Below are 22,896 nucleotides of genomic sequence, written 5' to 3'. Positions count from 1 at the left end.
GCATTTATGGGGTGGACCTTAAGATCCCAGAGTGGGGCAGAGGCCAGCAGCCCCTCTCCCCTCCCTTCACTCCTGTTTCCTCTGGCTCAAGCATGGAGGGTATGGAATTGTCACTGTGTCATACCCTTTATACCTCTTTGTCCTTTGGGTCCCACCATTCTGAGGGGTAAGTAGTCAATGTGCCCATTTTACAAATGTGGAGACTGAGGTATAAAGAGGCTAAGTGACCTACCCAAGATCACTCAGTAAGACAGTGACATTGGGCTATGTCAAAGCAGTTGGTCTGCCCTAAACCCACACATGCAACATAACACAGCTGTAAGATAGCAGCTATGATCCCACATAGGCTCATACATTTATATTCTTGTTTCCTCCCTTGATAGAGCTGTTTGGGAAGGATTAGGAGGTGCTGTCCTGTTGGAAGATGTATGGGTGTGGTGTGCAGGAGGCAGGCTTTCCAGTTTCAGAGCCCTTCCTGCATCCTCAGTACACTCACTCTGGATTATGGACATGAGTTTTCACCTGCTTCCCCAGAACCAGTCCTGCCTGCTGCTGTTATCATCCCATGATGGCCAGGGACACTCTGTCCATAAGATGCCGTTGTCATAGAAACCCTACCTCAGCGGTTCTCAACCGTCCTGATCATTTAATACAGTTCCTCATATTGTGGTGATCCACCCACCACAAAATTATTTTCTTTGCTACTTCATAACTATAATGTAGTATTATTATAAATCTTAATGTAAAAATCTGCATTTTCTGATGGTCTTAGGTGACAGACCCTCTGTGAAAGGGTCATTCCACACCCAGGTTGAGAACCACTGCCCCACAGAGAGGCTCCTGGGAGGCCCAGAAGGGCAGGATTTTAGGGCACTAGAAAAAGCAACAGACAGAGACACAGTAAACTAACTAACATGCTGTGTGCTCAACAAACCAGCTCAGCGCAAAGGTCAAGAGAGCAGGAGATGGCCAATGTGGCCAGGGGAAGGAGTGGCCAGAGCTGTGTCCTCCCTGACGAGTAGCAGAGACCTGGGACAGGATAGTGTGTAGAGGAACATGCCTCTGTCCAGAACATAGGAGCCACTCTGAGCACCGCAACAGACTAGGACCCACAGGCCCTACTGTGTGCCAGGCACCGCACTGGGCTTTGGCATGAACAACCTAGGAGACTCATCTCAGCGCACACTGGGGAATGGCTGGGGAGGGAGAAAATTGAACTTGGGATGCGAGGGGGCAGGAGAAGGACTTTAGACTTGTTGAGAATGGGGGTGGCTGAGGAACTATCAGTTCACCATTGAAGCCTCTAGCCAATCCTCCATCCCAGTGAGTCAGGATGACAAGCTGTGGGCTAGGGCTGCCCTCGATCAATGTCTTAGATTAGATGATTTGGGCCAAGGCAGGACCTATCCCGGCACTGACCACCCAAGTGACTTCTTACACTTTTGTGTTAGGCAGGGCTAGGACAGGTTGCCTTAGTTACCCAACCTAGCTGAGTTCTGCATTAACTGGGGAGGGGACACAGGGCCAGGATCTAGATAACAACCCACAGCTTGAGCAACCCAGAGCCCAACCAAGGGCGGATGAAGGCCAGGTCTGTGATGGGAATACAGCTGTGGCACTCAACCCAGATGTTTCTCTCAACCCCAGGACTTGACACATCTGGAGGCATCTTGGTGCCACTTTGTGGAGTCAGGACCAGGAGTGCTACTGAAAATCCTCCAAGATACAGGGCAGCTCGCCAGCACACATTTCAATAGTATTGAGGGAGAGAATCCCTGGTGTACAGCAAGAGAGTGAGAGGAACTAAAATCCCAGCCTTTCTCCCAGAGGATTCTTCCCCTACCCTGAGGGACTGGTGCCCTTTAGTCATCTAGCCAAATGCACTGAGGACTGGGGGAGGCATGCTTCTGTAGCTAGAAGAAAGCATACCACACCTCATTCCACAGGCTCCTGGTCTCTGATCTGTGCTACAAGCAATGCTAAAAGAAATATTTAGTCTTTAGTAAGTGAAAAAGTCAATCAGTATGAATATGCTATCTCTTTGTAGCACACAGGTGGCAGGTGGGATATGAAAAAGATCTTCACTGCTACTGTTGCCAATGGCAGCAGGGATCAAAAGCCACAGAGCAAGCCCACCCCATCCCTACCACAAGTAGACAGGAGCTCCGCTGGGTAAGTAGTGGAAGCCTGCAAAACAGTGGGGTTTCATTCTATGCACAGGTATGGAAAGGACCCCAGGATATATTAAGTGAAAAAAGCCAAGCACAAAATCAAGGAGAGGGCTGTGGTCTCCTTCCGTGGATGGAGAGGAAAACACAACAGCCCTCAGAACAAGGACAGACGACACCTGCACGAATCTCTGAGCATGGTGCGTGGGTGCATGGATTCACCTGGAGCATTTTCTTGTCCAATGTAATGCCAACTTTGCTTTATTTCCAGGGAGAGCTATGGGCAACGTGCTTCGCTCTTCATCCCAGAGTTAAACAGACCAGCTTTTCCGAACTGGCCAGGTCATTGATGGGAAGCTTTAGACAAAGGCCTGCAAATGCCCTCTTCCTTAATGGTAAACCCGAAAGAGACATGTTCTCAACACTCAAGGGGCCTGCGGGTGAGAATTCCAGGCGTTTGAAGGATTCCCAGGAGAGTACACAGAAATTAGGGCCAATAACAGCCCCTCCCCTCCCATATCTCCTCGTTCTGGGCTGGGAAAGTGAAAAGAACAAATGTAAGGTCTGAACTGAAGGTGGCCAGCAGCAGGGATAAACCTAGCCCAGCACCTTCCTCGCCCCCACCACGGCCTCAGTCCCCGCCCCTGTCCCCGCCCTGCCCTCCCACACTGGGAGGAGGGGCGGCTACAATGGATCCTCCTGCCTGCTTTGTGCACACTCGGAATCCAGCTGTCGCCGCCCCGCGGAGTCCCGTGTCCCCCGAAGGCGCCCATTTCCGGGCCGCCCATCTCTCGGAGTGCATTAGCAGCCAGCGTCCAGGTCGATCCCACAGTCGTTCCTGCCTTCTCGGTGTCCGGCCACCCCCATTCTGTCCCCAAAATGCCTGTGGACTTCAATGGGTACTGGAAGATGCTGAGCAATGAGAATTTCGAGGAGTACCTTCGCGCGCTCGGTAAGCGCGGCTCGAGGTGCGCTACGCCAGGCTCCCTGCAGACCCTGCTACCCCCCCCCGCACCCCTCCCCCCGAGTCCAGAGTTGGGCTGCTGGTTGCCAACAGGAGGGCGTGAATTGTTAGGGTTAATTAGTGGCAAGAGTCCACTAGCTGTGCCTAGTGGCAGATAATTCAATTAGTAGAGATGAGTTAGCTTTGCTAGTTTTTATTTTTAAAGGGCTAGCAAAACAAACAAAAACTTTATTTTCAAAAGAAAAAAAAAGGAGAGGAAAAGCATACACAGTCCTCAAAGGCTGCGCAAAGTGAACGAGGAATCTCAAACTTGTTCCTCCGTGCGATCACTCCCTGAAAACCTCTACAGAGGAACCCTTCTGGGGTTTTTTTGTTGTTGTTGTTGTTTTGGTTTGGTTGTTTTTAACAACTCTGCCTCTATCTCTGCACTTCTTGCAGATGTCAATGTGGCCTTGCGTAAAATAGCCAACTTGCTGAAGCCAGACAAAGAGATCGTGCAGGACGGCGACCACATGATCATCCGCACACTGAGCACTTTTCGGAACTACATTATGGACTTCCAAGTTGGAAAGGAGTTTGAGGAGGATCTGACTGGCATAGACGACCGCAAGTGCATGGTGAGCCCCTGAGACTTTGGTGTCGCCTGCCCTGGGATTTTGTTCTAGAGCTGGGCTAGATCATCTGGAGGGAGCAAAGATCCTGTGTTGGGAAGGACTGCGGATCTTCCCTCCCAGCCCCGAAGCCCCAGAGAAGGGAAAGCCTACTTTTCAAATGCTGGTGGCTGAATGAAATCCTTTGGGCAGCTGCCGTAGCTCCAGCTCCGTGAGTCTCCGCGGTGTCCAGGCTCTCCACCTGGTGCTCAGACACACGTAACCTCACAAGGCTCACCCTAACTGAGAGGTGATAGGAGCCCATCCATTTTACAGATAAAATTAATGTAATGAATCGGATAGAGTAGTGGGTAGGGGCCTGGAATTCCAAACAAGGCTGTGAATTCTTAGGTGGGGAACAGGAAGAAAGGAGAAAACACATGAGCCCCTCTGCAGTGTAATTCCCCAAGTGATTTAGTATGAATTCTCTGTAGGAAGCAGGGAGACCTTGACCTTTGTTGGAAGTCCCCTGGCCTGGTGCTCTTGCTGCAAAGCTGGGATTTGGCCCTGGCTCACCTGATACCCACTGAGCCCTGAACTTCCTTTCATCCTTTCACCCAATTCCTAAATCTTTCTAACAGTGCCTAGCATCCTGGGTCAGGAAGAAGCAAGGGTATCATCAAAGGAGGCCCCAGTGGGAAGCTAGTGACCCTGGGACCCCAATTAGCAATGCCCCAGCAGACTCCGGAAGGTCAGCCTCAGGCCTTCATCAGCATTTTGGGAGCTCTGGGAGGTCAGGACGCGCCCTGTGTCTCTTCCATGGTCTTGGGTCCAGACCTCACTGTGCCTGCTAGCAGGAGCTGCCTTGGTTTGCAGGAGAGAGGCGCTTGTTACTCTTCTCTCTAGTCAATGGCATTTCTGACTGTCACTGTATATATACCCTGCACTCTGTCACCACAGCTCAGGGAAGGGGGCAACTGGGAACTCCATACTGAGCCAGTGACTGAGGGGAAGACATTGCAAGAGTGGGGATTTGAACCTTCTTATGTTGAAGGCCACAGCCCATCCTGCACTCTGCCAGGCTCCTCTGTGGACAGACAGCCCTTTCAGAAACAGTCTAGCCAAGTTCTCAAGGGCTATGGCTGGAGAGGGTTAAAGAGCCCCAGCAGGACCACTCAGCCTTACCTTCTTTATTCTTTAGGAAGCCACCAGATCAGTTCCTGGGCCTGCTATTGGGAATGGTGGGAAGAGATTAGCCAGTGCAGTGTACTTGGAGAGGCCTTGGAGTAAGAAAACTCCTGTTGTAGGACAATGTCACACTCTAAAACAGTGGTTCTCACCTATGGGCCGAGAGCCCTTTGGTCACATATCTGATATTCTGCATGTCAGACATTTACATTACAGTTCATAACAGTAGCAAAATTACAGTTATGAAGAAGCAATGAAATTAATTTTATGGTTAGGGGTCAACACAGGAGGAACTATATTAAAGGGTCACAGCATTAGGAAGGTTGAGAACCACTGCCTTAAAATCCTCAGGCACCAGATGCTTACAATCAAAAAGGACACCTTCAGACAGGGCCTGCCTTCTCTCCATTGCTCAAGATGCTTCCAGGCCACTACATGGCCCTCTGCTCCATAATTCAGTTCCCTCCTAGGGGTGCTAGCATAACACGTCAAATGTGTCTTTATTTGGGGTCACTACAGTGTTGAACATGCTGTCTTGTACTTGGTCGATTATTGTTATTGATCGCCCAGTAATAGTAATGAGTATTCACTGTGTGTCTAATGTGTGCCTGGTGATGTCATAGTGTGTATTCATTCACCGAGTCTTCACCAACTTTATATACAGGTTTTTTTCCTGGGTTAACCTTGGGGTGGGAGTTCCCTGCAGGACAGAGGGAGGGTCTGAATGAATGCATCCTTGACATCCAGGAACACAGTTTTTGTGCAAGACAGACACCCAGAGGTCAAACCGCTTGTGTATGCCATGAAGACGAAGGGGCAGAGGGAGTCCTGGGGCAGGTTGGAGGGGACCCTGGGGTTCTGGGGGAGGTCCCTTCTGCATTCATTGGAAAGGGATGGGAGGTGGGGGGGATTTGCAGCACAAAGGAAGGAGCAATGGCCACCTTTTCTTCATCCTCCCTGGTAGATGAAGCAGCCAGCCATTCTGGGGGGCAGGTGGAGTTACGTGACGCTGGGCTGATGTTCCTGTCATCTTCACTACTGCAAGGCTCATTGGCATCACTCTCTGGGAGGTGGGATTGTTATCTAAATTGGGGTCACAATCTGTACCCCACAAATCCAGGTTCAGCTGCCTGTTCTGGATAAGCCAATTAAAAAAGGCAAATGGAATAGCAAAGAACAGAAAAAGAAAATGCCAAGTGGCCATGCTGGGAAAAGGACAAAGAGTCTAAGTGATCAATCTCCCCAAGTCTACCCTGGGGTCCCGATGTGAAATTAAGGTTTAAACAGAAGGCCAGAGATATGTGTGTTTAAATAGTCCTGTTAATGTGTGTTCCTGCCCTCCACTGACCCCCATTGTCTCTTCTGTAAGGTGGTTTAACAACTGGCTAATCTAGCCCTGCTTTGCCTCTGGCTGGTCTGGCTGGCCAAAGCTTTAGGCTTTCTTAATTTCCTCCTTCCTTCCTCCCTTCTCTTCCTTCCTTCCTTCCTTCCTTCCTTCCTTCCTTTCTTCCTTTATTTCTCTTTCTTTCTCCTTTTCTTTCTTTCTCTCTCTCTTCCTTCCTCTCTTCCTTTCTCCCTTTCTTTTCCCCCCAGATTGAAGTTTCTGAGCAAATTCCAGTTTCGGGGTCCATTATTTCAATAGTCTGACAGACAAAAAAGGAACACAAATGTCTTTTAAAATTATCTTCATTCCCTACCCCCCCCCCAACACACAAGAGACTCAGGGGCTGGGCATAGCCCTCTGTTCTGCTGGAGTGGTCCTTGGGCCCTCTGAAGTGCAAAGAAGTCCTTCCTTGGGACTGTTCCCTGGGTAGTATGCAGGGTACAGGCCCCAATGAAGAGGTAAAGAACAAGGTTGGGATAGGTGTGGAGTAACAATCAGGACAGCCTCAGGAGGACAGCTAAATGCTCTTAAAGACCCCAAGTACTGATACTTCTACCAAGCATCATGCCATCTGAGCCATGCTGCGGAAACCCCCCCAGCCTCTGAGGTGTGTGTTTGCAGTAGGGTACCGGAGTCTCATACTGAATGTAGATCACTCATTCATGGGTTCTATTCATTTTTCTTTGGGTTCTGCCAGCATTTCATATCATTTCCTCCCCATTTACACCCACTGTGTCATTGAAGATTCCTGCCTTCGTGGAGAGCAGTGTAGAAGGCAACAAAGTGTGGGAGTGAGGTCTGGAGAGACTAGGAGAAGAGGTACAAGACACACTGTAGTGTGATCAGGACAAAGACACACCTCTTTTGTGTCTGGGAGGTCAGAGACAGTTCTTACCACCAGTAAGTCTGAGCTGAGGCGGGTAGGATAGACAGGAAGTAGCCGTAGCCAGCCAAACAGGAAAGGAATGAAAGCAAGGCCAAGGGCATGAAAAGTGTGGGGCAAATACATGTTATTTTAGACCTGTTTCTTACTGGGTGCTGGGCTCAGCCTGGGGAGAGAGACAGGGTGGCTTCCTGGGTGCCCAGGGCAGAGGAGGGAGCTGCGTCTCTGGGCTATTGCAGACGCATGCATTGTAGAAGCACAGAGGACTGAGAGGACAAAAGTTGGGGCTAAGGGAGATATGGTTAGGGAAGGCCTCAAGGAGGGGCCACCTGAGTAGAGCCCTGAAGGACAAGGTGGGAAGGAGCGATGAGCGGAGCAGACATGTGCAGTGAAGAATGACACTCAGGAAAGGCCCGGATGAGAGGACATGGCCAATGAGAGAACCCGTACTCTGCAAGAGCTTGTATGTGGCTGTAGTCAAAAACCTGACAGGGTGACAGGGAGTTACGAGAGAGAACCTAAATATGGCCTGACAAGCCAGCAGGGTGTCCTCACTAAGCAAGGTGGAGCCAGGCTAACTTTCCTCTGCAAAGGGCCAGAAGGCTGCTGGCGCAATGTCTCTGTTTCTTGCTCTTCCACAAGAATCTTATCTGTATGCAGGGCAGCAGCCAGAAGATGGAATCCAGCCTGCAGATGTATTTTGTTTGGCCTGCACAGTGTTTGAGCCACTTGCCAATGAGGGCCAAAGACTCTAAGGTTTCATAGAGAGAGAAAAAAAAATCCTATGCCCGACTGTTCTTCTCAAGACTTCAAGAGCTAAAGACACCAAACTTGCACTCTCTCTCCTCTGTGTAGGTCTCCGGCTAGTGTTCCCGTTTTTGAGAGCAGCTTGCCCCCATCCTCACCCACCTTGGTACCTAGGAGCAAGTAGCCGTTTGTCTTGTTTACTCTGTAGCTCCTGCTTTGGGGTAGGACAGCATCTCTATACTTGTGCCTGTATAAAAAACACAAGTGAGATGCAAAGGACCATAGGCAGCTGGCTCTAGTCTACCCCACCTGCCACCCTGGGCGTGATCTAGAAACATGACTTATCTGTGTGACCCTGGAGTCTTAGCCCACCATTTCCAGTCTGGTCAGTAGAGATCCTTCAGGACCACGGTACAAGCAGAGGCCTCAGTTTTGGTACATGTATAGAAAGGCTGGTTTGAACCCAACAGACACAAGGGATTTCCCTCCCTTTGTGAGGTATCAGACAAGCCACCGAGCACGAGTATCAGATACAGGGATTTCTCAGGGTGGGGCTCCGACGGGTAGGTGTTCTGCAGCTTCAGATAGAGTCTGGCCAAGACTTCTGGTCAAGACGGTCCCTAAAATCACTCAGTTCTTTGTGAGTGATCCTGTGGGATGAGCCTGAGCCTCAGTTAGGAACCAGCAGTGAGCCTGGTCTGCATGCTGGTGGCAGAAGGGCCATTTGTCATCCCACAGTGGACAGCAGGTCACGATTTCCCTGGAAGAGGTTGCTTTGTTCGCTTGGGTCTGGCGCTGCCTCCCTTGGCTCTGGCCTCGCCTTCGTATCTAGCTTTGAACTCAGGATGACCCCTCCACAGGGCCTGCCTTCCACTCCCAGCACTTGGCCCACTGCCACTTTCTTTGTTTTTATTATAAAAGGGAAGGGGAAAGAACCAAATAGCAGCAGCAGACGAGAACAAAAAGAAAAGCAAAGGGCTCCTTCCTCCACTCAGCTGGTACCCTACCCTGCAAAGCTTTGAACTGCTACAGTTTCCAGTGGGTTTCTGGGGAATGCCTTGCCATGTGTGTCTATCTGTCAGCTGGTCAAGTGGCCAAAATAGCTACCTATGGCTGAAGAGAAGGAAAGGAGAGGGGAGGGGAAGGGAGCAAGGGAAGGGGAAGAGGAAGGGGGAAGAAAGATGGAGAAATTCATATATGTATATATATGGAATATAATATATGTATATGAATATTACTCCGTGATATTTTTTGGCATCTTTCCTTATCTTCACTTTCAGATTTTTTTTAAATCTCTCTCTCTCTTTTTTTTTTTAAATCTGTGTTTCCCCATAACTTCCTTGTAAATGCCCATTTATCCATTCATCCAGCCAGGCATCCAATTATGTATGGCAACACATGAAATCCATCAAGCCCCCGTTAGCACTCTGGTTTAAACTCTTGCCAGCTTCCTGATCCTGTTCTTGACCCATTAGAGAGATGTTTGGGTTCGTGTGTTAACAAATATCTTGCCTCAGGCTGCAGAGCTCAGATGCTGTTGGATTTGGGAGCCTTCCGAGAGCCACCCCTGACCAGATCAGCCCCCTGCATTGAGCTGGGTCTTTTCCAAGCCTTCAACACAGGATCTCTTTCATGTCCTAGCTAAAGTTCTCTGACCTTTGAAATCAGTGGCAGCAGTGTGCTTTTGAGGATTACAAATAGAAGAATTAAAGCAACCAAACAACATTCACAAAGCAGCTTTCAGGCCTCACACTGGTTGGGTTTGGAGTTTGGTGAGGCAGGAGCGAGGGAGCATGACATGCAGTAAGAGTTCACTGCGCCTGCACCAAGTGCTGTCCCCACGTTTGCTCCTTCAGTCCTCACAGCAAATGCTCTTCAGTGGGGATCGCTTTACCCATGCGGTAGATAAAAATCTAAGGCTCAGACAGAGTGTATTTGCAAAGGTCTATGAGGTGAGCAGTGAGCGTTCCAAGGGTCAGTGGGCCTGGGATGCGTGGGAAGAGTTCATGGCACTGTCAGCACAGCTATCTGCATCGTGACAGCAGCTGATTAGACACCCTGTTTCTGTTTCCACATTTGCAAAATGGGCATCATGACTGCTGCTCGGTCTGAATCCCCGGAGTCAATTCTGAGGACCACAGAGACAGGACACATTGCCTTTACTGTGCTGCCATACTATGTGCTGACCTGAATCAGCACCCCTGCTGACACCTGGGTCTAAGAGGCAAAGCACAGTCATCTAGGAGGGCAGTTGTTTGTTGAATAAGCTGCAACTGTTGGATTTTCTTGGCCATCATTGCTTCCTCACACCTTCCAGAAAGGCACCTCTTTTTACTGGTGGGAATTTCCTACTCCCTCTCTGGGTCTTGATGGGCCTGTGGGCTCAGCACACCGCCTCTCCTGGGATGAGTACCTGCTCACAGGGAGATTGATGCACACCCATCACACCCTTTCCTAGGATTTAATCTGAGCACTGTTGGAGAGAGATAACAAAGCTGATGTTACATAACCTCGAGATTTTTGTGGCCAGTGCTGACACTCATCTTCCCACTTTCCACAGCTACATGGAGAAATCCAAATGAAGGGGAGGGGGAAGAAAAGGTCAGGAACATGGGCATTGAGGGGGAAAGAGAAGGAGGAAGAAGAGAGAAAGCTTGGAGTGTGTGTCATGGGAGTTCTCAACACTAATGCAACTTCCCATACAGTTAGGCTAACAGTGCATCCTTCTCCTTGAGACCTCCTTTCCCATCTCTTGTGTCTAGAAACATCCTGAGACATCCAGGCTCCAGAGCTCCTGAACTAACCACCCCAATCATCAGAACAGTAGTTTTCATGCACTTGAGCCTGTCTTACTCATTCAGAGCTTCTGTGTGGGGCCTGAATGCTTGTCTTTCCAGCAAGTCCCCAGATGCTGCTGATGTTGACAGTGCAAAGGACCACACTGCTGATACTCTGAGGAACAGCTGGCCAGGCCCAGGGCACTATGGCCCTCTCATTATAATTCAGAGGAGGAATTTTGTTGCTTCCATTAAAACTGCTTACTTCAGAGGGATGAATAAGTGATAAGAGGTATAGCTCTGTACCACTGGGTGACCTGCTCAGGGACTGCCTGTGGATACCAGACTTGCAACGACCCATTATAGTTAAGCCTCCCGGTGATGTATCTGAATGTGCAGGTGAACAGACAATGTGTGCACTAAGAAAATAGGGAATAATGGAATGTTTAGGAGGTCAGGCTGGGCATTTAAATTCTGCTGTTTCCAGCTGTTTCCCTGGAGAGATGAGTCCCCATGTCCTCATTTGCAAAGCAGAAACAGAAACCATACACAGCTATGACACTGTGCAAATTAAATATGATGATAAATTATATATTTTTAATCACAGAGTAGTAAATTACCTTGAAAACTAGTACCTTGAAACAAGTCATTTATTTCATTCTTAAACATGCAATTTGAGCAAAGTTCACAGGGAATGGCTTGTCCCAGCTGGGAGCCCAAAGATTGTGTCTTCAGAAAGCTCACTTCCCCTTACTTACCATGGCAGCTAGGTTTCAAGAATGAGAGTCTCATGAGAGGAAGGCTGATTTGTGTAACATTCTTATGAGCTCTGAAGGCACTGTATTAGTCAGCTTTCTGCTGCTGTAACAAAAATGTGTGAGCTAATTTACATAAAAGGAGGCAGAGTTTGTTTTGGCTTGCAGTCTCAAAGGTCTTAGTGGATGATTAGTTAGTTGGTACTGTTCCTTCTGGGAACAGTCAAGTTTGCAGGTCATGGAGAAATTTCATTACAGGAGATGGCTGTTCATGGAAACATGAGCTTCCTCCATGACCTACCTACCAAAGCAGGGTCCCAATATCTCCTTCAAGAGTATACCCTTCTATCACCAGAAGGCTTCCAAATAGGCCTCAACTTTTAAAAGCTGCAACACCACCCAGAAGGGTCACAGGCTAAGGACCAAACCTTGAATACATGGAGCTTGGGGACACCTATCCAAACTGTAACATTTCCTGGCAACTCTGCTATATTCTGTTGGTGGAAGTAGTCAGTAGGGCTCACCCACCCACTGTAGGAGAGGATCCAGGCTCCACATCTGAACAAGCAGGGTGTGGCAGGGTGCTAAACAAACACTGACTTCGGGAGAGCTGGCAGGCCTGTAAGCATGACAAGCTGTCACCACCGCCTCTGGCACACTGTGACAACTGCCCAGTGGGTCTGGAGCTTGTTTCTTTGCCTAAGCTTTGAAGGTCTATCCAGATTGGGCTGCTTTATTTCTGACTAATGTGACTGGGTTCTGTGGGGGTGTGAGAAGCCACAGCAGGTGTGCCTGAGCCTGTCCTTTGTAGTTAGGGTGGGAATTTGTCACCTCCTGGGACCAGCTCAGGAGACCATCCTGTGAGCTAGAAGGGGACAGTAATCCCTCCAGAGGAAACCACAGGTGCTGAGAAGTCTTTGCTTTGAGCCCACCACTCTCTGAATAGACCTCCTGCTAGAGTCCCCACGGGGAACCCAGGGGGTTTGTGCCTTTCTTTTGATAGTTACTCATGTGACCATTTGTCCTCTAGAAATCGAGCCCTCAGTCAATTTTAGTCCTTTCCTTGTGGGCTCAGGGATGGTTTTGACTTGGAACTGATTGGAAACACTCTTGAGCACAAGGGTCATGCCCAATCCACCAGTCCCCTCTCTGGGAATCTTTTTTGTAGCATCAGTCACTTGTTTGTGTAGAACCCTGCCACACCCTGTGTGAATTTGTGTAAATTAAACAGTATTAGAGTGCTTGGTACACACACACACACACACACACACACACACACGGGGGGGGGGGTAGGGAGAGGCAGAGAGACAGACAGAGACAGAGAGAGCCCCTGCTAGCTTGCCCAGGTACCTGTTCTGTTGACCGAATTCTTCATTAAAGTGCATGGAAATTGTTAACCGTACTGACTTCTCTTAGTGTGTCCTCTGATCCACAGACTCCATTGGATGGCGCCTCCAACACAAGGAGAGGGCTGCATCTTTCCTTTTTTGTGCCTCACCAGCCCTCTCTTTTTCTGATTTGGGAGTACAAGGACAATGTAGAGGTCTCCCGTGGAGGAACTGTAAACCAGATGGATGTACACGTGGGGAAGCCAGGAAACACAGGCTCCACAACCATCGTTCCCACCTCACAGTGAAACTGGTCCTACACCCAGCCAGTGAAAACAGTCTGTCTGACAATGAGTCAGACAATCATCTAACTCCTGACTCAGACAGCCCACGCACAGGCTCAGATTCCAGGAAAACTTTTTGCCTCTTAAGTTTGCACAAAGGTGTCCATGTGTAGGTTTCTTAATAAAAATCCCCAACACCCCCCATAAACACGGCCTTGAGAGCTACTGTGACCTTGTGTCTGTTGAGCTCTGGGGGGGTCCTGGAAAGAAGGCTCTTCCCCCCCCCACTTTACATACTGGGGCAGGATGGGGGTGGGGGCCCTGCCAGGGTCTCACCACTTCGGGTCTGTTGCCTTGGGCTTCAACTTTAGACAATCTGGAACTTCTGATTTTGTGTGGTTCTGAGAACAAGCTGTCTCCTGCTGGTTTCCTAAATCCCCAGCCATTAGAAAACCACTGGCTTTTTAATTCCAGAGACCACCACACAGCCATGTCAGTGATTGCTGTGAAGATAAAAGTGCTTATGGGCAATTCCTCAACCAGTTCCAAGGACCCTGTTTGTAATACCCATCCTCCCCCTTCCCGTCCGCTCTGCTCTGAATATCTTGCCTGTAATAACAGCAGTAATAACACTTAACATCTCTTGGGCTTGCCGTGTGCCAAGTGCAGCTCTTTCTATGGACAGTTCCACTTAATTACTGCTGAACCTCCACAGCCATCTCCCTTCTCTCATCCTCGACACTCCAGCACACCCTTTGCATCTTCAAAGGGAGCCTGATCATACAGTGCTTCCCAGCGTAATACTGCCTGACCCCTCTAGGACCTTAGGATACAGCCACTTGCCACTCCAGACCCACTCCCCACCACACATCCTGAGGGGCAGGGTATCTTCCTTTGCTCTCTCTGATCACTCCTCTGGAATGATCTCTTTTGACCCCTTTTGGAAGCATAGTAACCCATTGGTAGAGAGCTAGCCCAGGCTAACCTGTTCTGTTGGCCTTGTCTAGCGTCCCCTTCATGCCACCATCCTTCCTTTTGCCCCAGGATCCCTCTCTGCAGGTGTACCTCTTGGGTCACCCTTGACAATTGCTAATATATCTGAGATTCTAGATAGCAAAGACCCTCACTTCTGCATCTCATGACCTGGCAGGAGGGGTCCCAGTGTATTTGTTAGATGAGCGTTAAGTGAAAACAGCACAATAATATAAAAGGTTGCCATTGGCTATATCATACAGGATGTGCTCTAATCCAATTTAATAATAGATTGTGTCTGCCAGGTATTTTCCCTCTACCAGCCATTCTTCTAATCTCTCTTTCTCTCTCTCTCTCTCTCTCTCTCTCTCTCTCTCTCTCTCTCTCTCTCTCTCTCTCTCTCTCTTTGTGTGTGTGTGTGTGTGTGTGTTGATCTTTACAAAAATTCTATGAACAAGGTGCTAAGAGTCTCCCTATGTTGCATATAAAGAAAATAAAATGCAGAATGGATAGGTACTGTGACTATTATCTTAGGCACTAAGAGCTCTGGGTTAATCTATCTTTGAGTTTTGGGATCGAAACTGCAGTGTCCCATCGTGAAGCAGTGCCATGGGATGGAGACTCATCAGTGACAGGAGAGAGGCCTGCAACTATGGAGTCCACAGGGCTGGCTCAGAAGCCCTAATTCAAGGGAGGCAATTATCCCTTCTCTTCCTGGACATGGTTTTTAATCCATGCCCCATTCTCTCTGAAGAGTCTAGAAGTCAGTCATGACCTGTCAACTCTGATACCTGGGCCTCCTTTGAAATCTTATCTCTTTGTGAACTGTTGCCCTAAGGAAAATTATTTCCCCCTCTCTGAACTTCTACTAATGTGTGAAATAGGGATAATTAGCAAGTCAGGGATCAGTGCTTCTCGTAAAAGTTAAGTGATGAATGGTACATGAGAAGCTGCTCATCAGGATGGGCTCTTAGTATTTATCCTCCTACCCTGTGAACTGTCACCTCAGGAGATAAATTCTGAGTTAGGCACTGAATGAAGGGACACCTGGCCATCCAGGGAAGATGGAATAGGGTTGGGAGAGTGGAGGATTTTAAACAGCATATGCCCCTCCATACCACAGACCAGGCTGGGTGAGGCCAGCAGCTGACCCAAGAGTTTGTGGCCTGCATGGAAACAGCCACACCTCCTTCAGACTGCCTCCACACCTTGGGTTAATGGGATGACCTCCTACTTTTAAACCTCCAGCATGTCAATTACTTAGGACCTACCCCTACTGTTCTTCAGGAAGTTTCTCTTGTCTTCTCTTCCCTCACCTCAGCCTCCTTCTCTCAAGTGGCTGGTGTGCAGAAAGCTGCAGCAGAAGCAGAGTCATGGCCACACAATCCTGCTTCTCGTGCAAGGGTTAGCTGAAACCAGGGAACTGCTGAGCACAGTGGCCGGCATTTTTAGTGAGAAGGTCAGCTGCTCCAAGAGGCCTTGAGGTGTCACGTGACATGCTTCATAACCTGCTCAGTGCCTTTTCTAGCACATTCTGGGTATCCCACCCTTGTCACCATGGTCACCATGATGGTGGTGATCATGACATGATGCTGTCACTTCAACCAGGAAGCCTTCCAGATGCCTGAAGAGGGTTGGGTGCCACGGGCTTCCAACATTCTTCTGCCCAGCCTCTGGCCCCCTCCTCAGAGCCTTGGCCTCAGTGGTAGCCCTAGTACTTTAGTCCAGGCCCTTTCTTAAATGATTGAAGGGGGCGGAATAATGTACCAAGATTATTAATCTGAGCATACTTTATTTGTCCCAAAACTGGTGTTACCATTCTACGTTAACATCTTCATGGTAGGACTGAAGACTCATGTTGGAATTGCATTCTCTTGTGCCCACAAAGGTCTTGTTATAGTTCGTAGTAGCTGTCGTTAGTGTGCTCTTTATGTCTCTAATTACTCATTCACAATTTAAAAGCCTTATTAATTTCATTTTCATCTGCTTTCACAGAGAGTTAGCTTCACCCCTGAATGTGCTGATTTTAGGTAATTGCAAGCCCCATGGGAGAGGACCAGAAAAAGAGAACCCACTACCTGTCCTTTGCACTTCTCAGCCAAAGAAAACTAAGTACTCACAGCCCCCAGGGCAGAAGGCTGGACATTACAGACGCTTAGGGTTTTTGTTTTTTCAGTTCTAAAACTTGCAGATTAACAAAACAGTGTGACAAGCCCTCAGGACAGGGCCTGACACTCATGTGTTAGGGCTTAGGGCTTTCCTACCCCTCCCACCCAACAGCTTATTTCACACAAGCACCAAAAGCTGTCTTAACAAACCACCAGGGACAGAAAGACCCTCAGAGAGAAAAGCATGTGTTAAGATCAAACTGCAGGAGGAAATGCCAATTTCCATCTTTTAACAAGTCACAGAATGTACACAAAAAGTGCCAACTCACTGTCAGGCCTTTGCCTTTTACCCCCAAATCTAAAGAGTGTGGGTGTTGGGGTCAGAGTCGGGTCAGGCCTGGCTCTGGAGCTTGCATACAAAAGTCACCACAGGCAAAGTGTCCCCTCTCATGACCCACCTCTGGACCCACAGAAACTGATTTGGAAGTGTGTCCAGCAAGAGAGAACGTGGCAGGGCTGGATGGACAAGCATGGAGGGATAGAAGTGACCAGCCATCCCTGTCCTTGGAGCAAACATGGGAACTTTAATGAATGTCACAAGTTTCCTAAGAGCCACACTGAGTCTCAGCTTTTATAGGTCACTTTCATAACTAGCACTAGTCACCTGAAAGGGACAAAGAAGCATAAAGACACTCCTGGGACAGGGTCACTCAGACTTCCTGGCTGCAGTACCAGCTAGGATTTCTGAGTAGATGGAGGGTGGATAATGGTTTTGGAAATGACAGCCCCTTGTCAGAGTGGTATAAAATTGTCCTCGCTCATCTCTTGGCACATGTCTGTCTCAGAAAGCTGCTGACACAGCCAAAGAGATGTGGATTATTGTTCATTTTTAGTAAAAACTTAGAATGGGTTTGATTTTAAGCAGCCACCCTGGCTCCAGTCCTTTCGTACACTCCTGGCGTGTTAGTAATAGCAGCTGACTGTCCCCTGCCCTGTCCTTGGATGTATCTGACCTTCTTGTCTAAGATGGGGTTCCTGAGTCTAGGGCATCAGTTCATCACACACACACACACACACACACACACACACACACACACACACACACACACACACACCAAGCCTTTCCTCTCCTTGAGACCTTGAGACTTGAAATCAGGAATGTCCTCCTGACTGAAATCCTGTCCCAGTCATGGCCGTCATGGCCATTCTCTGACAGTAACCCTAGGGATAAACAGGTATGAGTCTGAAGTTCCAGTTGGCGTGGTCATCCAAAGATTTAAAACTCTACACATGATTCCATAAGACAGCTCTTCCTCAAGACATAGGTTCTGAGGAAATGTATTGAAAACTATGTGTATGAGAAAGGCTTATTTATACTAGAATAAATGATAAAATACCCAAATGCCCAAGAATAGGTAGGTCATTAGCTGAGTAATGGTATGCATGTTTACCAAACCACCACCAGGGCCAGCCTCAAGGGCCTGAGTGCAAGGCAGATGCCCAAGGGGCTCCTTGCTTGACTAGATAGATGGTCTGCTGTTGCTATCTTCAAATTATGATCTTTTTTGAATAAGAGTTCCTCATTTTCATTTTACTCTGGTAAATTTAAAAAGTATGTGGCCATTTCCTGGATAGTACATAATAATGAAAACAATGCTTATGGAGACTATTTGTCCAAATGGAAGTTGTCTCTAAGAAATGAAAAAACGATAAGGCATAAATACTGCAACCTTATTTTCTAAAGGTGGAACGATATAGGTGTGTTGATAAAAGCTGAAGAGAAGTACATAAAAGTGCTGGGCAGTTATCTCTGAAAGGCTAGATTGCATAGACTTGTTTCTTTATATTCTTTTCTGTTACAGAGAGTGCTGGTCTGCCCACTGATTAACTTTTCTGGAAAAAAAGCAAAACTGTAGACCACAGCTGAGATCCAGCCAGTCTGTCCATGCCTAGATGGGGTCAGGCGCTCTTCACCTGCTGAGTAGGTCTCTGCATAAACACAGGGCGATTGGTTGCTGAGGAAACCAAGTGTTCTTGGGAGCTCCTTGAAGTCAAGGACTCATTTCTCCATCCCTTTTCCCATGCCAGGCCTGGCATGGATGACACCCAGTGCATGGCTTTTTGCCACATTTGGGATGTAAGCCTTGACCCATCACCATCTCACTGAATTCTGACCCGGAGATTGAACTTTCTCAAGCTTGAGGCTACGCTCGTGCCCCAAGTGAGCCTCTGAATCAGGAAGAGGAACCACCCACAAGTCTCCCTGTGCCCTCCCCCCTCCAGGAGCTGAGACCAGATGTATTCCTGTGTAAAGTGGTGCACACCTGGCTGCACCTACCTCCCTTCTATACACCTGTGTTCATGCCAGTGAGTGTAGGTGCACACACGCTAAAACACGCATGTAGAGGCCAGAAAACAGCCTTCCACCCTGTCTTAGACATGCTGTCTTGTTCACTGCTGCTTATGGTAGGGCTAATTGGTCCACTGGTTTCAGGCAACTCTAGCCACCTCCCAGCTGCTTCGAGAGGCACAGTGGGATTACAGACATATGCACTATTGTGCATAGCTTTTAAATGTGAGTTCTGAGGATCCAAACTTAGGTCATGACCATGTGCAGCAGGCAATCTGCCTTCTGAAATGTCTACCCGGGAGTGTGTGTGTGTGTGTGTGTGTACGTGTGTGTACGTGTGTGTACACGCACACCCATCTACATGGGCAGGTGCCATGTCTGCCTTGGGAGACATTCCTCAGAAGTGCCTTTTGCCTTTATGTTTCTTTTCTTTTCTTCTCTTTCTTTTTTGTTTGCTTTTTCTTTGTTTCCCATTAGTCCACAGTTCACAGATTAGGCTGGGATCCCAGGGATCTTCTGATATCTCCTAGCAATGGTATCATAAGGAGAGGTCAGCACCAGCCTTTTTACATGAATTTTGGCGCTCTAATTCACACCCTTCTACTTCTTTAGATGGACAAATCCATCTCCCCAGGCTTCTCCCAAGTGTCTCATTGCAGGCTTCATCTCAACGGCAGAGGGCAGTAGTGATCAGCAAGCCCAAAGATGAGAGAGGGCAGCAAGGAAAAAGGATTCTCCAGAAGTTCTCACTCCACACTCTTTGCCCAGACTTTTTCCTCTTCCCATCTGCATTAGGCTGTTACTGGCAGTCCTGATGCTAAGCTGAGTACAACAGAAAACACACGAAACTCAGAACCCGAGCTATCTAAAAACCTCTGAGTCAGTGCCCTCATAACTGGTGGGAATGTGGGGACTTGGCGTGTTAGACTCACTCAGAGCCACATAGTGAGCAAGAGTGAACAGAGCCCTTCCCACTGCAGAAGGAGGCAGGGCTAGTGATGAGGACCTTCCCTTATGGCAAGGATGTGTATCCAAAAGACAGGTAAGGTATGCACGGGATGTCCTGGGCATGTCTGCTCACTCAGCTGAGGTCCTGTTGACACCTGGTGCTTATTCACTGGCCATGCTAGGGAGCTCCAGTCCTCTTTTGAGCCCCTTATCCACCCCTTGGTGTTCTTGGGTGGGTCCTGGATGTTCCAAAGACACAGAAACACCCCAGGGATGCCTGTCTCCCCATCGCAGCATCTGGAAAGGGGCACAGTTCTCTGTGAAGATGAAGGCTCAAGGGTGGGATGTGAAGTAGAGGTATATCAGATTGAGTGCAGCTGTAGGTTGGCCTCATGCAGGACAGGACACCACACACAGTTCAAGTCCTGAGAACTTGTATCTTATATTATCCCGCCTCTACCTTTGTCTCACGACAGACCACCAAGAGCCTTTCTCCTATGGGCCCACCCTTCCTCTTTGGAGCCCATCCTAGTATCTCTTCCTCCCTGGCCTCTCATTTCTTAACTTGCCTCCCATTAGTGACATACAGTCTTTAAAAAGAAGCCACATAGCAGAATGGAAGAGGGGACTTCAGAGCCCCAGTGACCTGTGTCCTGACCACCCAGATGAGCAGAGTGAGTCACTTAACCTGGGCCATACACAAGTATGTTGGTAGCTGGCTACCAACATGGAGATTGAGACTTGGCTCAGAGAGGCAGATGGCAGTCAGCCAACATCTGTTTCTGGCTGTTGACATCTGAGGTCATTAACCTGTGAGATGGAGGTCCTTTGAGGGTATGGGTGGGGCCTTGTAGGTATTACAAGACCTAGCAAAAGCTGAATAATGACTGAATGGCTGGTACGTCTGGGGATAGACAGGGTTCACCTCACAGGCAAGATGCAGGGACAAAGCCCTGACTGGCACACCCATACACAGCCCGTGCTCAGCCCCGGAAGCCCCTCCTTCCCAGTCGCCATTCTCAACCCTGTCTCAATGACATTTTCCCTTCCTAATTGCCCTTTTAAATAGAATTTATGAAGGTTTTCATAAATTTTAAAACTGATCTGCACACTTTAATAAAAGCACATGGTGGGCAGGAAGTATTAGGCTGCAATTTTTCTACACTAAAATTGCCAGAAGCGCATCTTGAATTATTGAGGTCAGGGGCCTCCCTCTTCTCTGGTCCCGGGGGGGAGGGCTGCTTCCCCAGAACTGACTACTGTGGTTTTCTTTTTGCTTGGCAGACCACAGTGAGCTGGGACGGGGACAAGCTCCAGTGTGTGCAGAAGGGCGAGAAGGAAGGGCGTGGCTGGACCCAGTGGATTGAGGGTGATGAGCTACACCTGGTAGGTTCCATGGTAGGGACCTGGGCTGTATTCCTTATTCCATGAAGAAGTAAATGGATGCTGGAAAAGGACACAGTGACTAGGCATTGGTTCTACCCTGAAGCTTCTCTTCTAAGGGTCTGGAGAAGATGTCTGAATGACTCAGAAAGCCATACAATTTGTTTTCAAGGTCTAGGCTGACCCAAGGTCCAGCCAGAGGGAGTAGGTAGAAAGGTGCTTGGTAGTATTAGCAGCTGCTGGAATCCACTTCCTCTTTTTGTAGTGAAGATGTGAAGCTCTGAGAGTCTGGCTTGCATGTCCAGTTACAATTCCACAAAGCACAGAACCAACCAAATTCACTTCCAAATAACATGTATGTGCCTTGTGCAAAACCAGACCAGAGCCAAGCTGAATGCACCAGGAGAATATGATCTCAGCTTAGGCCAGGGGATGGGTAAGGCTCTCCTCAGTTCAGTCTTGTTCTCCACCTTCACCCTCAGTTCAAAGCCACTCCCATTCAGTCTTCAATCTGGGAAAGCAAGCACACAGGCCTGGGATCCCTGTGAGCTAACAGGGCCCATGTCCTCTGAGGGCAATGTCTCCTCTCCCCCACCCTGGAACTCCCCAATTACACTTCTGCAGAAGAAACCTGGTCTAGATGACCTGGAACCTAATCCTGGTCCACATCCAGTGTGCCTTTAGTAGGTCCCCAGCTGTCCCCATCCTTGTTTGATAATGCCATCCTGCTGTACATGAGCTCTGCAGCTGTGAGGGTTTGAGCCAGCTGTATGGGGACTGTGCTGTGGCTTCCATCCTCAACACAGGCTTCTCCCTGGGCCTCCTTTGCTTAGCTGCAAAAAGGGCAGACATGATCTCAGTGTCCCCTCACTCTTTGGCCCTGTGGCTCTACGCCAGAGGCTGCAAATCAGGGTGCAGAAGGTTCTCAGATGGTTTTACTTGTTGGCTCTTAACGGGCTTCAAGTTTCTCTAGTCAACACTTAAACTTCAGTGAATATCACACAAATATTCAGTCTTCCATTTCCAGTTCCTAACAATCCAAAAGACAGAGTTTGATTGTCTTTGCCCTCTGACCCTAGTCAGCAGCAGCTGCCCCATGGGCAGATCTTGAGCTATCTTGGTTGTGCTTGGATCCACCTGGAAGGCCAGGCTCCACCCACTGAGATACTGACAACTCAGCATTATTCCCAAACTCCAGGTAACTCCAGTAGACAGTCCAGGCTTAAGTCCTTGCCTACTCTGAAGCAACTTAGAGAACCAGTTCCTTGAGCCTGGGCACAGACTGTCCCAGGCCTGAGTTCCTAAAGTGCTTTGACTTTTTGAGGGAGTAGAGAGAGGGGAGCCATCAAGGGCTCATATTGGTCAACTTGAAATCAACCCTCCTCACAGCCAGCTGTATAGGATTTGGAGAGCCTGATCTCTATGGTGCCCACTCCATCAACTGTCTAAGGAATTAGTTAAGCTCATGGGGAATAATAGCAGCCATTGAATATGTTCCAAGTCCCTGTCCCGAGGTCCTCTCAGTCTCAAGTGTAGTGTTGCTTCAGCTAATAACTGGTGTCTTTATTCTCGCAGGAGATGAGAGCTCAGGGTGTGATCTGCAAGCAAGTGTTCAAGAAAGTGCACTGAGCAGCCCGAGAAGGTAGCCTTGCCTTGGGCTTGAGGAATGAGTGGGATGGGCCTGTGGTCAGGAGTGCCCACCCCCAGCATGGGGCTGAAATAGTAGCTACCCAGGCATCTGCCAGCAGAGTCCATCTTGTTGCCTTGTCTCTTTTCCTTTGCTTAAGATGAAGCTACCCCAATAAAGGTGATCTCTGTTTAAGATATGTGTTTCAGAGAAATTTCAAACATCCACCAGTGCATGCTTCTTCTCCAGGGCCCCTGGGACCAGTTTCTCCTGATGCCTCCATTGGGTAGAGGGAGGAACTGCAAAGCCACAGAAGATTTAGTCCTAAGGGTATAGCTATACATACTTCCTCAGAGGCAGGAGCTTAGCTCTGGAGTGGGCATATTTTGGTAATCTCCACATCACTTGTCCAACCCAAGCCACAGTGTAGCAGACTCACA

General features: G+C 48.7%; 1 protein-coding gene across 1 annotated transcript; it reads left to right on the top strand.

The window, feature by feature from the left end:
* The first annotated feature begins 2,842 nt into the window (after positions 1-2,842).
* Rbp1 (retinol binding protein 1) lies at positions 2,843-22,651 on the top strand. The gene is given in 5 exon segments (XM_051206579.1): positions 2,843-3,016; positions 3,018-3,120; positions 3,571-3,749; positions 20,731-20,832; positions 22,405-22,651. Coding segments are annotated over 5 exon segments (597 nt in total). The 5' UTR covers positions 2,843-2,857; the 3' UTR covers positions 22,459-22,651.
* The last annotated feature ends 245 nt before the right edge of the window (positions 22,652-22,896 follow it).

The sequence above is a fragment of the Phodopus roborovskii genome, unplaced genomic scaffold, assembly GCF_943737965.1.
Source record: "Phodopus roborovskii unplaced genomic scaffold, PHOROB, whole genome shotgun sequence".
In the NCBI taxonomy this organism is placed as follows: domain Eukaryota; kingdom Metazoa; phylum Chordata; class Mammalia; order Rodentia; family Cricetidae; genus Phodopus; species Phodopus roborovskii.
This window is presented reverse-complemented; position numbering and strand designations above follow the sequence as displayed.